Source organism: Dasypus novemcinctus, chromosome 25 (genome assembly GCF_030445035.2).
Source record: "Dasypus novemcinctus isolate mDasNov1 chromosome 25, mDasNov1.1.hap2, whole genome shotgun sequence".
NCBI lineage: Eukaryota > Metazoa > Chordata > Mammalia > Cingulata > Dasypodidae > Dasypus > Dasypus novemcinctus.
The window spans coordinates 18483630-18499610 of NC_080697.1; the positions used below are offsets into that span (position 1 = coordinate 18483630).

General features: G+C 40.5%; 1 protein-coding gene across 2 annotated transcripts in view; it reads right to left on the bottom strand.

Annotated features, from left to right (window-relative positions):
• RBKS (ribokinase) overlaps window positions 1-15981 on the bottom strand; it is a 118912-nt gene that overhangs the window by 68296 nt on the left and 34635 nt on the right. For both annotated transcript variants that reach the window (XM_071211922.1, XM_004452356.5), the window contains exons 2-4: window positions 12902-13034; window positions 2281-2344; window positions 1279-1341 (exon numbers count right to left, since the gene is read on the bottom strand). In XM_071211922.1, the coding sequence (XP_071068023.1) occupies window positions 1279-1341; window positions 2281-2344; window positions 12902-13034 (260 nt within the window). The remainder of the gene's footprint in view (window positions 1-1278; window positions 1342-2280; window positions 2345-12901; window positions 13035-15981) is intronic.

The following is a 15981-nucleotide window of genomic DNA, read 5'->3' on the forward strand; positions in this document are numbered from 1 at the left end:
GGCAGCAATAATTATTTAAGATACAGCTTATAGCAATGAAGAGACTTTCCAACGTTACAATGAGAACTTTCATCTACTATCTGTACATGAAACACATTTTGTTGTTGTTGAAACTTTGGGATCACTCGAGTCAAACTGAAAATACCATCTCTTCTCTAAAGTGATAGATTCTGTCCCAGGTGCCTGACTAAATACTTGGTCCTGCTGAATATTAATTCTAATTTAAAAAAATCTTATGTAGGTATTTATATACTTAAAACAGTGGGCAAAAATTATGAAAGTTTTAGTTGAGGACAAATTATGGTTTTTAAAGACATATGTTTCTATTATGGCAAGATATAGTCACAAACTTAGTTGTATCAAGCCTTTTGAGATTTGACTGCTTTTTAAAGAGTGGGCAGGGAAGCAGATTCGGCTCAACTGATAGAGCGTCTGCCTACCACATGGGAGGTCCAGGGTTCAAACCCAGAGCCTCCTGACCCATGTGGCAAGCTGGCCCATGCGCAGTGCTGACGTGCCCAAGGAGTGCCACGCAGGGATGTCCCCCACGTAGGGGAGCCCCACGTGCAAGGAATGCGCCCCACAAGAGAGCCACCCCGTGTGAAAAAAGTACAGCCTGCCCAGGAATGGCACTGCACACACGGAGAGCTGACACAGCAAGATGACACAACAGAAAGAGACAGATTCCCTGTGCCGCTGACAAAAATGTGAATGGACACAGAATATACAGCAAATGGACAGAGAGAGCAGACAATGGGATGTGGGGGAAGGGGAGAGAAATAAATAAATCTTTAAAAAAAAATAAAGAGCAGGCAACACTGAGCATTTAAGGCAAGTTAGAAGTCATTAGTTGCTGTCATTTGCTCCATAAATATTCTGTAAATATGATTCATCAAACCTTCTTTTGCACCTATTTACATCTCTTTACCTGGTGTAACTGAAATGACAGATGAATCCTTGACTGCTGTTAAAGACAAATATCAGTTCTGAGCTCATAACGAGGGTAATGGGACACTGAGGAATGTAAATGTTATTTTGAGGCAACTATAGCACTTCGTACACATTTGTGGACAATTTTATATCTGAATGATCAACTTGGGAAGTAGATAAGGGAAATAAATTTATATTTTGATTAGGAAAACCATGCATTAGGCTTTGTAAAGTACAATGGTGGGAGGTGAATGCGGCTAGAGGGCCTTAGGATTGGGGTAAAAATTGATGTTTTGGAAGTGAATTGTTCATTTTGTGAAATGACACTCCCATATGTGAAATACATACCTTCATTATTGACAATTATAGAAGCAGCTCCTGTTGCAGCATCTTTAGTCTGATATGTAAATTCTAAAAGAAAAAAATTACGATCACGCATACACAGCCTGGCATGGATAATCTACTTTTAAAAATTTCAATGTACTACTAATCCTTGGAAAAACTTTTTAACCTTCAACCATCTGGAATGATAAAGAAAATAAGTAATCAGTGCTAATTTATACCCGTCACCTATAAAATGAGGAAAAATAGACGTCTTTACATTTAGTTGCACCTTTTCTCTGTCTCATTAGCAACAACCCCACCAAACTACCCGCCTTCCAATTTTCCCAAATTATTCATAGCTGCATACATTTACATTTTTCAAGACCAACGCATCTCTTTTCTTTAGTAAAAGAAATGACAGATTTGAGATAAGAGATGAAAGGTCAAATCTATGCCACGAACTGTGATTTTCTTTATTCTCGTAAGCCGTATGTCTCACCAAGAGTCATGACCTCGCACGTAAACAAAAATTGTGATCAGGCAGCCTTTGGCAGCCGGAAAGAGCTCTGACCTGGTCAGAAGGCCAGTGTCCTAGCTCTGGCTCAAGCTCCAAATAGCTGTGTGCTCTTGGACAAATCAAGAAGCCTCTCTGGCCTTTGGTTTTTCCCTTCTGTGAAATGATGGTATTGGTCTTGGTGGTTTTAGAACTGTTTCCAGCTATGATATTCACTGACTAATCTTAAAATATCTTTTGTGAATGCAGCATCCATCTTCCTTTGTCACCTGCTCTTGAAACATTTCCAAGTGATGAAGGTTTGTAACCTCCTATCATGTCATTCCTGCCTGGAGGAATGGACATTAAAGAATTAACCAGAGGTCGCTTAAACAAGACTAGACAAAGCTGTGCTGAAAAATTCTTTGGCCACCAGGGGAGGATCTAATAATTCTATTCTTGATTCAACTTTTCTTGTAACAAGATCACAGATGAAAGTATTAAAAACCAACTTTTAAAAAATGAAATTTTACCTGTAGAAATATCATTCTGTTTTAAGTTTTCTATATAATCATTGCCAAAAGAATCTTTGCCAACCTGTACCAAAGAAATGATGAACATTAGATCTTGTACATTTAGTGAAATGTGACAATGTAGTTTTTAGAATACTTAGCATTTTAAAAGGGCATAGCTGTGTATTACTTTATAAACATCAACTAATTATCTTAATTTAAGATGGTAGCCTTGATTTCAGCCCAAAGAATTATGTCATATATCAATGTTCTACTTACATCCTACCTAAAACGTGAGGCATTGAACTACTGCCATAAGTTCTATAGCTTTGCTCTCATTTCAGTCTGTTCTCATGGTAATTTCCATTGAGATAGACCTGTCCACCATCATTAGAGGAAATTATCAATCAGGTCTTCCTCAGTATTTATGGAGAATCTCAGTCTTTTGTACTTTACTATAAAATGAGGACACCCTTGCATGGAATGGCTGGTGTTCTGGAACCATCTTTCTTCTTCCCTGAGCTTAATGTGGGGCCTTTAAAAAGCCTTAGCTAACCTGGGGATCTTGGTATAGCAGAATTGTGTTGCTTTTGCATCCTAGCATCCATTCCTTTTTCTTACAACAGGACTTTGATTTTTCCTTTGGCTACCCATTCCTTTCCCATTTATAGACTACAAGATTGGGGTAGGCAAAGGACCTGGCCTGATCCCGGTCACAGTGATGGGTTCATGACTGGGGCATGTGACCCAAGTCAGTCCTAAGAGTCAATCCTGGGAATTTTATTGAAACTACTGGGAAAGACAAGTCTGCTTCCCCATGAGATTGCCAAACGTGCAGTATTGAAGCCAGGAGCTCCTGGGGATCACCGTGTGGAGACAGCCCATGTGAAAATGGAAGAAACATAACAGAAAGCAAGAGGCAGAGACAGACAAACAGAAACAGACTCCTAATGACCTGACACCTAGGCCACCTGAAGCCAGCTCTACCACTGAGCTTTTCAGTCACATGAGCTAATACTCATTTTATTTTTTATTTTTTATTTTTTATGTGATATAGTTTGAATTGGGCATCTGTTACCCCAAAAATTCTGCCTAAAACAGTCTCAAAAGCTAGTCAGCTTGGTCTGACCCTGAGCCATAATTCAAGTAGTTTTGCTTCTGCCTGCATCCTGAGATCAAGTTCCAGCTCTGTGGGCCACTTTAGCTTCTGGATCTCTCTGTTTCCCTCAGGATAAAAGGCCATTCTAAGCATCTGATCAGTCCCAGAGCTTCTTTCAGAACTGGAGCTCTTCTCCTGCTGCCAGCCCTTCCCAGGGGCCAGCACACAAGGCCTGTGGCTCAAACTCAGAAGGCTATTAATGCAAAATCTTTGAAACCAACCGCTCACCTGCTCACTACATACCCTATTGCCCATTTCTGGCCTCCTTTGTGCTGTGGTCACTGTGCTAGAACACTCCTGGTATCTTCTGGCATACCTCTCTGCTGCCATATTGGCTGGGCCTTGGCCGTGAAGACTTTGTTGAGATTGCAAAGTGGGGGGCTGAGAGCTGAACCTCAACTCCTAGATGCATTTCATTTGTCCTGCTATTTTCAGTTTGAATCAGTTGTCAACATTTAAAAATGAAGAGGCTTCACTAACATGAACATATTTCTAGTAGGTCCTGAAAATTCTGAGGTTTTGTAACACTGTGTCTGCATTCTTGCAGGTAACCCAGGTGGAACTGAGAGATGTCTGTCCCTAATGTGGGGCATATGCTCTCTAGCTCACCATGGCCACTTGGCCCCTGTGCTTCTCTTTTTCTGTCCTGCAGGCCTACACTACTTGAGTGGATTATAGTGCTTTCCAGGTCTCAGCTGCTTCTCGTATATTCTGTTCTTCCATGGAAAATTGTTCTATGGATCTCAATAGATCTTTCTTGAGATTTACTTGGTTTGAGATCCTCAGTGAGTGGTGACAAAATTGCCTGGTTAGCTTTTAAACTCTAGATTGGGGGCTGGATAACTTTTTCTGTAAAGAGACAGAGAACAAATAGTTTAGGCTTTGCCAGCCATAAGTTCTCCTAAGTAGCTACCAAACTCTGCCCTTGTAACCTGAAAGCAACGAAAGACCGTATGTAAACAACTGGGTGTGGGAAATGTTCTAATAAAACTTTATCTGTAAAAACAGGAATCAAGCTGGATTTGCCCCTTGAGTCATAGAGTGCTGAAACCTTAATCTAAATGCCACTTCTGATCCCTCTTCCTCAAAAAACTTTTCCCTTTGCTCATTTTCTGGCAGGCATGCTGATTAGGCATAATCTCAAACAATGAATAATGACTTATTACCGGAATTTCTATCTCTATAATGAAGAGGGCGCATTCATTTAATTTAACATAACTTTTTGGGCTGAAATCAAGGCTACCATCTTAAATTACAAAGTGTTTCCATGGGGGGAATTCCCAGGAAGGAGCTCCTTTCCCAATGCTTTCCGTCATTGTAAGTTGGCCAGGTGAGTGCCAAAGCATTCAATGTATTAGGACAAATACTCACACCCCCGAACAATTCTTCATTCTCTAACTTCTTTTATATTATTTAACTCTCTCCCATGTGAAATGAGATGTTATATAATTGAGAAAGTATAAGAATATTGTAGGGATTAGAAAGGCCATTCCTAGGTGTATGGGGCCTGATAATAATTAGAAGATAGATACTTCTCTCCCCTTTCCTATACAATTTATGCAGACAAGAATCTGTTTAAGGTGAATATAAAGTGCAGGCTTGACAAACGGAGGTGAGAACATAAACATTACAAAATGCAGGAATTAGGAAAAATTGTTGCAGGGGAAAAGGAACCCAAAAGACAGGCAGCTTTGCTTTAAAGAAGCTGGTTGTATAGAAGGGATAAAAGACATAGAGACAACTATTCTACCAGATGGAATATCAGATGCATCAAAGACATCGTCAGGAAGGGATTTCATGCTCATGGTAACTGCATTTTGCAGGCTTGCTGCAGTTGTATTTTAGAGGCTGAAATAGCTGCCTTTCTTCTTCCTGCTCAAGGAATTACCTGATTTGCTACTCCCTTTGCTGAAGGTTAAGGTTCCAGAATATTATTCCAACAGTGATTTTTTAGCAAATCTGTTGGCTGGTCTTCTAAACTCTATGTGCGGGGTGGAAAAAAGAACCTTTGCTTTTGCCTTCGTTGGCATTCTCTTGCTTAAAATAAAAATCTGGCAACTGAAAAATAATGGAAAAGTAAAAACCCTGCTGAGGATTAAGAGAAGTCAACTCTAGCTCCATTCACTTTGCATCTAGGTCATGGTGATATACTACAAAGCAAAAGCCTAAGATAGAAAAAGTCAGTATTTTCATTTTTGTCATGGAAGTTAGAAGCCCCTTCACACTAGATATGTGATTGAGGCAAGCCAAGTTAACTCTCTCTATGCCTCAGTTTCCTTATCCAGAAATGGGAATAATAGCATCTATTCCTTGCAAGTTTGTCGTGAATATAAAATATAATAATATACATGAAAGCACATTTAAAACTGAAAAGGGTTAAATGAGGATTAGGTACCATCGTCGTCATCATCATGGCAAGAGTTAATGGCCAGGCTGTCAGGCTGCTACTATGGCTGCTGCTTTTTGAGGGAAGGGACAGGACTCCTGCAGCTTAGATTCCACCTTATAAACTACTGCCCTGACCCTCTGGTTTCCCCTGATTCTTTCAATTTCTGCTAGTGCTCCCTATTTTCAAACAGAAGAGGACTTCGTGGAAGCAAATATGTGTTGTTCATGAAAGCATTTTTAAATGACATTGCAACACTATTGTTATTCTATTATAGTAAAAACATAATATTTCTATTATTGTTTTGGTATAACTAATATTGGTCACTTATCCTGCTGCTTTTATTATCATTAACAATATAGATAACTGTGAGTGAATTTATGCCTTGGGAATAATCTTTAAGACTTAAGGGTCTCTAGACACAAAGTAATAGAAATTGGAGTCCTATTTAAAATAATCCTTTTTTTTTTTTTTAAAGATTTACTTTATTTATTTCTCTTCCCTTCCCCACCTCCCCTGTTGTCTGCTCTCTGTGTCCATTCCCTGTGTGTTCTTCTGTATCTGCTTGCATTCCTGTCACGCGGCACTGGGAAATTGTGTCGCTTTTTGTTGTTGTGTCATCTTGCTGGGTCAGCTCTCCGTGTGTGCGGCACCACTTCTGGGCAGGCTGCACTTTTTTTGTGCCGGGCGGCTCTCCTTGCGGGGTGCACTCCTTGTGCTTGGGGAACCCCCTACGTGGGGGACACCCCTGCGTGGCATGGCACTCCTTGCACGCAGCAGCACTGTGCGTGGGCCAGCTCACCACATGGATCAGGAGGCTCTGGGTATTGAACCTTGGACCCTCCATATGGTAGATGGCCGCTCTATCAGTTGAGCCACAATGACTTCCCTAAAATGTCCTTTTCTGAAATTCTGAGTTATCAAGTAGCACAGATGACATGTGGAATGCTGTACTAAAATAATGCCATCTTTCCTATTTCTCCAACTTCCAAACCCCTTACACATTCACTTATACTTCTGGATTCACTTAAAACAAAAGCTGGGAGAAGTGAACTCCCCGCAATTCCTTTTGCTTATTTCTGGTGCAAATTTAAGCCTGTTTCCTGGTTACTGGGAATTGATAACCAGAAGCCAGGGGGGTAGAATCTAAGCAGAGGTTTCATTTATTGATTGCCATTGACAGCTGAGTGAAAGTCCCTTGAAATATACAGGGAACTATATAAATGGAAGATCCTTGCAATAATAGGATTATTATAAAGGAAACTTCATAGGTATCTTTGACTTTTCTGTCTTCCTGGTCATACCATCAAATTGATAAGAAAATGTTAAATGTAAGTATCTTGGCCATGAGGCAAAATGGTACATATGGGAGTCAAGAAACTTGGAACCTAATTTCAGTTCTGCCATTATCAAGCTAATTAAAATTTTTTTACATTTTGCTTCAAATTGTTCCATTGGAGCCAGGCTGCAGGGTGGGGCTGCTGTGAGTTATCTCTGGCAGGCAGGAAATTTAAAACAAATTGGTAGTAGAGCAATAGTTCTCAGCCTTGGCTGTGGATTAGAATCTCTGGGGGGGATTTATAAAAGACTCGATGCCCAGGTTAAACCCAGACCAGTTAAATCAGATTTCTCCAGGTGGAACACTGGCAAGCTTCCTAGGTGATTACAAGGTGTGGCCAAGGTTGAGGACTATGGGACTGGAGGATTAAAAGCTGGGAGTGGGAACAGGGAAAGAGGAGAGGGATAAATAAATCTTTAAAATAAATAAATAAATAAATAAAAGCTGGGAGTAGGGAGCAGATGTGGCTCTGGTGGTTGAGCACCTGCTTCCCACATGGGAGGTCCTGGGTTTGGCCCCTGGTATCTCCTAAAAACAAAAAACATCACAAACAAACAACAAGCAAAACAAATGAAAAAACCAACTCAGGGGAGCTGATTTGGCTCAGTGGTTGAGCACCAGCCCTAAAAAGCCTGAAGAAAAAAAAAAAAGCTGGGAGTCTCTGTAATGCTTTGTCTGTGTGGAAGAAACGAAAATGGGAGGAAGTTCCACGGGAGTCAAGGTTGGTACTGTGATGTGACTGATTTAATTGAGTGGGAGCAGGGTGAAGTGTGACTGGCAGAATCTTTTGAGAGTGGGGAGCGCGTCAGGGGTCCAAGCACGGTGTTGAGACATTGTAGAGCCAGAGAGATTTCCTTAGATTGTTTATGAGGCTCGTTTACAGATGCCCTGGGCTTGCTTCCCTTTGAGTCTTTTGCTTCTCTCTCTCAAAAACAATTTGGCAAAAATACGTAGATTTCTCTGTGTTTCAGAGTGGTGAGAAGGCACTATTAACTGGATATTATAGCTGGACTGTGTTAAGACAATTTTGAGTAAAACCTGCTCATGGCTACCTCCTCCCCTTCACTTAGGAGAACTGAGAGGTCCTTTCTTCTCTCCTCCCACCTCAACAAACCTTCCCTGTTTTTCAAGCCTCAACTCAAGGCCTACTTTCTCTATTCTAGCCCTTGTTAATCCTCTTACTTTCCAGGACTCCTATAGTATTCTTAATATAATTAAACATCTAATTCACCACCATCTTATATTGCTTGCAGTTTCATATTTGTTGGTCTACTTCCTAGCTACACTAAAAGCTTATTGGGGACTCTGGTTTGGAGTAGATTTATTCCTCTCCATGCTGTGGGCATTAAAGGTGCTCCAGAAGTATTTGTTCAGCTTAAGTGCCCTTTTGTTCATTTTCTTTGGGCTCATCTTAGCATTCTTGAAGGAATAGGTCTACAGGCACATATACTATTCTAGCAGAATGGCTCCAAATGGGATTTTGCTTATAATAAGCCTCCTGAAGGAACTCACTCACTGTTTTGGCTGCAGCAGTGAAATGCTTTTGGGCAGAAAGATTCTGTGAAACCCACGTGGCCTGAGGTAGCTCTCTGGATTTGAGTCCTACTTAAAAAGGCCCTCTTTGTCATTCTGAATTGTCAAGTAGCACACATGACATGTGGAATATTCTACTAAAAGAATGTCATCTTTCCTATTTCCCCACCCTCTTCCAGGTGAAAGATGCCACGTCAAGAGCAATTACAACCACTCACACGTAAGCGAAGGCAACTCACAGAGCCTAAGATGCTCTTCCAGAAATCCCAGGCTCAGCTCTGTTCTGAGTACGGCAGTACAGCACCTGTCCAGAAGAACTTTCTGAATGATGAAATGTTCTAAATCTGTGCAGCCTGGTAAGACATTTGCAATGCTGCCAGTGTGCCTGAGGAATCAATGTTTAATTTTTTTTTTAGTTTTAATTACCTTTAAATAGAAACAGCTACATGTGGCTAGAGGCTACTGTATTGGGCAATGCAACTGTAAAGAGATATGGATAAAGATCATGGAAAACAAGAAGACTGTATTTATCAGGAGCTAGTTTTCTCCAGCTGAGGGGATAGAGATGTTTCGCTCACTGTTACTCCTGAGAAGATTCTCTTTGCACTGAGGGAGAGCCAGTCAATGGCTTCCACAGTCAAGAATTATGACCTAATGCTGAGGAGGAAAACTTTACTCAGTGCTATAATATAATAAATTTGGGAAGCGGACTTGGCCTAGTGGTTAGGGCATCTGCCTACCACATGGGAGGTCCGCGGTTCAAACCTCGGGCCTCCTTGACCCGTATGGAGCTGGCCCATGCGCAGTGCTGATGTGCACAAGGAGTGCCCTGCCACGCAGGGGTGTCCCCAGCGTAGGGGAGCCCCATGCACAAGGAGTGCGCCCTGTAAGGAGAGCCGCCCAGCGCGAAAGAAAGTGCAGCCTGCCCAGGAATGGCGCCGCACACACGGAGAGCTGACACAACAAGATGATGCAACAAAAAGAGACACAGATTCCCGGTGCCACTGTTAAGGATAGAAGCAGTCACAGAACACACAGTGAAGGGACATAGAGAGCAGACAACTGGGTGGGGGGGAAGGGAGAGGGAAAAATATATATAATAAACTTGTTCTAACCACTGACTATCAACACCTGTGCTATCTGGACCAGTGATGACAGTTTGCACACTGGCACTGTCTGAGGACTGGACTTTGAGTAGCACTGCTCTAACAATCTGCCGCTGTAAGAGAACTTTGTGCCTGACCATTCTGAAGGGAAAACAGCCAGCTACTTTTTTGGAAGAAGCAAGATCAGATAATTTCTGGATGGTCCTCCCAATTTGCTGATTCTTCACTAGGGTCTTTTGGGTCCAGTCTGCTCGTGGCTTCTGGGCTCATTATGGGTCACTGCATCTTGAACTCTTTATTCCATCCTGCCCCTCCTGGGCTGTCAATTTTTGTTGATTACAAGTAACTTCCTCTTCTTTAGTGCTTGGAAGAGGAAGAAGCACTTAAATTAGGTAAAGTTCTATGAAAGCTGTTGTAATAGGCTCTTTGCCTTGTGAAGACTTTCATTTTCTACAATGTCTGCCTGGATTTTTAATCTCAAAATACTATCTCCAGTTATCGTTGGACTGTAGCCTTGGAGCACTCAGTTGAATACTAACTGTGCAACTCTTAACTACTTGAAATATTTCATTATACATGTGCCACTGTACAAATATTGATGGAATTCTTTTCAATATTCTTTGTCAAAATTTCTAGATAAATCTCCCTGGTTCAATATAAGATGTCTTCCAGTTGACATCAAACAGTCTCATTTCATTACAGCTTGAATCCTACTTTGCTGCAGGAAACAGCAGGTAAATTAAAGTTGCTAGAAAATCATAGGAAATTTTCTGCTTTTCTTAATGTTCTATCTGTTCATTTTCATTTTGAGTAATTTCAAGGTTTTGGTTTCTACCAGGAATTTGTCGTCTTTTAAAAAGTGCTATACAGGGAAACGGACTTGGCCCAGTGGTTAGGGCGTCCGTCTACCACATGGGAGGTCCGCGGTTCAAATCCCAGGCCTCCGTGACCCGTGTGGAGCTGGCCCACGCGCAGTGCTGATGCGCGCAAAGAGTGCCCTGCCACGCAGGGGTGTCCCCCGCGTAGGGGAGCCCCACGCGCAAGGAGTGCGCCCGTAAGGACAGCCGCCCAGCGCGAAAGAAAGTGCAGCCTGCCCAGGAATGGCGCCGCCCACACTTCCCGTGCCGCTGATGACAACAGAAGCGGATAAAGAAACAAGACGCAGCAAATAGACACAGAGAACAGACAACTGGGGGAGGGGGGAGGAATTAAAATAAATAAATAAATCTTAAAAAATAAATAAATAAATAAAAAATAAAAAGTGCTATACAGCAAGTTTAGCTAATTTGTTTAACTAAAAAACCTTCACAATGGAAAAAAATCATTATTAATAAATTCTATTAAAGATTTTTAAATTTTCTTTTCAAAAAAATCTAAGAATGTTATGCAACTCTTTAAGCTTAACTAAATTCCTTAAAAAAGCACCTTATATAGATTTCAGCTGAAAACATATTTTCTTATCCTTCACTGCGCGTAGTCATCCTAAATTCAACTATGGGGTAAGCGTGACTAGATCTGGGGCCTCAGAGACATATAGAACTTTCAAAATTGCACAGGTGCTAACACGTAAATGATAATATAAGGATGAGAATAAAATAGCATCTTTGCTCTAGGTAACTTCCTAACTGGAAGAGATCCCAAAATGCAGCCCCTGCCTTCTATTCCTTTCGTCTCCACTCCTATAGTCATCTTCCAAGTTCAAATATCTCTAATTTGCTTTTTTCTCCTTGCCACAAATTGGTCTAAAGTAAAACCAATCTAAAAATTTTGGATTTGGAAGACGCCCTAGAGGATGGCAGATTTTGACTTTAAAGACTACGGGAATTGCTCCCATAAAGCCTCTGGGGTACATGCACAAGTGTTAGGCTTTCCACTGTCTCCTTTAATGTTGCCAGCTTTGGAGCCCCTTTCCTGCCAGGGTGACAAGTTTTTGGTGTCTTGTTTCCAATACCAATTCTCTTTTCAGGTATTCCCAGCCAGGAAATATTATCATCCTCTTTCCAGTTCCCAAGGCCCCTTAAGTAAGTACCATCTGTTTATTCCCAAACACATCATATCTAAGCAAAGTGGACTCTGGATCAGGCCTGTAATTTTTAATCCCCCCTCTTTGCATAACTCTAAACAAAGTTTCTTGCACAGAACAGGTACTCAATACTTAATTGATAATTAATTATATTGATATTTTAAATTTATCAAGAGCTCAACTTTAGCCAATGAGGGCTTCTTATATTAAATGTTATGCTCCATGGCAGATGTTTTTGACCAAGTAGCCAGATGACAATTACGTCATATTAATCGTAAATTAGAAATAAAGCTATGCTTCATTAGCAGATGAAGTGATAATTGTATGGCTTATATATCATTTAAAGACTCCTGTGGAGAGAAAAGTGCTGTATATAATGGGAAATGACACTGAGAATTTTTGGTAAAAGCTCCACAGTTCACGGGAGAGATCTCATTCTTTTAAGCTTCTTACATTTTTCTCATCCTGTACTGTGCAGATCCACCCTAGCTTTCATTTTAAAAATAAAATAATATTAAAATAAAATAAATGGCCTCTCCTGTTATACAGGAAATATTAGCATCTTAAAATCTCATTAAAGATGTCAAAGTCAAACCTTTTGGCAGCCAATTTTGTTTGATTTATCTTCAAATTAGCTTGGTAGGATGGAGAGAAACAGAACTACTCTATTTTTTCGGATCTTTTCTTTACACAAATAGCTAAAAACAGCTCTATGCCACAAGATATGTAGTTTAGAGGCCCAGATTCCTTTCTAAGACAGAGCATTAGAAGTTAATAATTTAGAGATGAGTAATTCACTAGTTACTAGACCCATTTTTTGAAAGCTGTGTTCCTGCACTGAAATCTGCTAAAAACAGGCTGCCTTTTGCTGTTGTTCAGACACTGGGCTTTGGACATCCATGGGGTAGGCTCAAACCCAAGTTATACACTCATTAAATTCAGGGAATGTGGCATTAAGTTATTTGAAGACTGCTACTTCCCAGTGGATTCAGTCAGGTAGAAACTAATAAAAAGGGCAAGATTACTCTTTCCCATTTAGATCCCTAAAAGCAATAGACTTGAATCTAAACCCACATTCTTGCCTCTATACGCGTACCTTGCACACCATGGACGTCTCTGCTCCCAGTCTAGCAGCTTGGACACACTGGTTGGCACCTTTCCCTCCAAAGCCAATAAAGAACTTATGCCCATGGATGGTTTCTCCAGTTTTTGGCAAACGAGAAGTAAGGCTATCATAATTAAAAAAAAGAAGAAAAAAGGCACATTGGTAACTAAAATTAATTTCTTTAGAAATGAGAGGGTTAACCAGAGGGAGCTCTAAAGTGTCTCAGCAGAGATGTGAGCACAGAGTTCCTTTAAGATAACATTCAGTTGTTTGCATCATTGCTGAGAATGAATTTGTTTCTCCCTAACAGGTCCTCAGCTGCGCTGCTGTAGCTCTACTTCAGATGATGTCACTGATGTCGGTACTGCATTAGAATTATTCATGGGTGCTTCTGTCTCCTCTCTTGGGGAACTCTTGGATGGTAGAAACTCCATATTCCCCCTTCCCAGTGCCCCAGTGGGAGTTAATAAATGGGATGAAATTAATGTGTTTCTCTATGAGTTTCTCTGGTCACTTTAGTGAGAAGCAGGATGTGTACCTGGCTATGGGAGTCATGTATGGAGCCTAAGGAGAAGAGAGAAGTTCTAAGTCCAGGCACCAAAGAATCTTCTTTGTTTACTTGGAGGTGGGGCAGGAACAGGGTATTTCAATGGTAGGATCAGGTTTCAGTTCTAGTCCTCCTGTATACTACACCATTTCATGTGTGACTCAGAAAGAGCATCTGTTTTTAAAAATGTATCCTAAAGAGTTATGTGAGGGTTACATTCTGGAAAATTTCCAACATATAAAAGCAAAAAAAGTAGTAGATTGAATACTCTTTTGTACTCATGTATCCCTCATCCAGATTTGACAACTTATGTCCAATCTTGTTTCAGTCTATCACATCACAACTTCTCTAAGAGCAAAGGATTTTTATTGCATAATCACGTAGAGTTCAGTGCAGCAAAAAGGTAAAAGGTATGCTTCAGGATACAATTTTCATAGTGTTAAGGGTGTTAGATGGAGGGAAAAAGAAAACTTTTGGAAGGCAGAAGGAGCAGGACTGACTTTAAAATGGGAGAGGAGTTCTAGCCATGGGGGCAAGTGAAAAAGACAGGACCAAATGTCCAGAGGTCTGGAGGACTGGCCACAAGAAGGTGAACCGACAGCCAGATGGAGCAGGTGGAGAGAGGGCTGTAGACCAAAAAGGTTAATTAGATTAGCACAGGAGAGACCAAGACAAGGCTTACAGCAGTAAGTCAACAGAGAACCTACTCCGCTTTAGCAACTTATTTTATAGACTAGAAGTTTATACAAATTTCCCAGACAGGCTGTGATATATCCGAAATTCATGTCTTATTACATTAGAGTAACAGAACTATGCCAGTTCCCATAGGGCACAAACGGCCTGTGTGCAATAGGTTGATACCTAACTGATGCCAAATACCTGTGGGTTTAACCTATGAACCTCCTTTATGTAGTTTAGAAATTGTCAATAAATTGGGCTAAACTACTCCATTCTCTAGCAGTGCACTGTCACATACGGTTATTTTAGATTCAAAAAGAGATTCATCCATAATTTGAAAACATCCCACTTCTCCCCTTTTCAATTCTATTTTTATCTTGGATTCTAAATGTATTTATAGTACGGATGAAAAAATATACATCTAGAAGGTTCACTTCTGAAAAAGGTACTCAATCAAGAGGAAAATGGTTTTGATGTAATGTTATTATCCTGTCATTTAATTTAGCAATGACAAGTGATTATGAGATTTTGATTTGCATCAGAAATCTTAAACATTTTAGGATTCTGTTATGAACAGGCAATGATGAGTAATTTGTGCAATTGAGTGTGTGAATTCTTGGCTCACTGCTGCTGCTACAAACATTCATAACAACCTTAAAAAGAAAAAAATCCAATGTGGCTAAAAACAGGCCAAATAACTTAATTAGTAAGACTGTCACTAGAAAAACTTATGACTTCCACTATATTTATACTTAGATCTGGGTCACAATTCACTGGTTTGAATCAAGCGTTATTTTTTAAATCAACAACTGGAGGAAATCATGAAAAATATATCCCCAGCATATTACTGGGGTGTGTGTGGGAGAGGAGGTAATCAGGAATACAGCATGTGCGTGTTTGATGTAGAGCAGATGGCTGGGATTTAAACTCATTTTGAAACAACTTATATTAACGCAAGTGCCATAGCAATTTAGTGATCATTGAAATTCCTCAATCCTTTGGTATTCTCTTTTTTCTTCTGTCTGCATCTATTCCCCTACCCATCTCTTTCTTCTCTTAATTTTTGACTTTTTTTGTTAGAATGTAAATTGCATGAGGGCAGGGACCATGTCTGTCAAGTTCTCCGTTTTATGCTAAGTGTCTGGTCTGGCATTTCGAAGGAGGTTAACATCTTTGCTGATTGAGTGAATCTTCCTAAGAGTTTCCCTTTGTCTCTTTTTCATGTGTGCCCTGCACAACATCCATTCTTCCTTCTGAGTTGAGGATATGGAGGTGTCAATGAAAGGGAAGGAGGAGGAAGCTGGCAGGGATGACTATGCAATTGCCTGGCAATAACAATTCCATGTTTTACCAACTCTTGCCCACGATATTCCCAATATTAGCAGCATTCCTCTTCCACAAGCAAGAACTCTAAGTATAACTCAAGCCATCGTTCTTTCATTCATGCAGGAATTCAACAACTGTTAATTCAGTGCTTCCCTATATACCTCCTACAGGGCAGATCAAGTTGCTGACAATGGGATATAAAACCTAACCTTGATGCAGGAAGTATATGAGTGAAGAAAACACAGCACAGAACAAGACAGTAGCACCTGATTCGTGTTTTTCAAAAGGAAAGACGTATGTTTATGTTTCCAAATGATGTATGAATGCATAAAAAACAAAATGCTAATGGCTGTTACCAATAGAGAGGGGTGAGGATGGGGAGTAAAGTGTCATGGTTTACTTTACGTGCTTATGTACGTAAGTATAAGTCTATATAACAAGAACATATTTGTGTATTCTGGGATACTGCTTGTCACTACTTCAGATGGTTCTGGCCTCTGTGTCTTTTTTTAGCCACTGC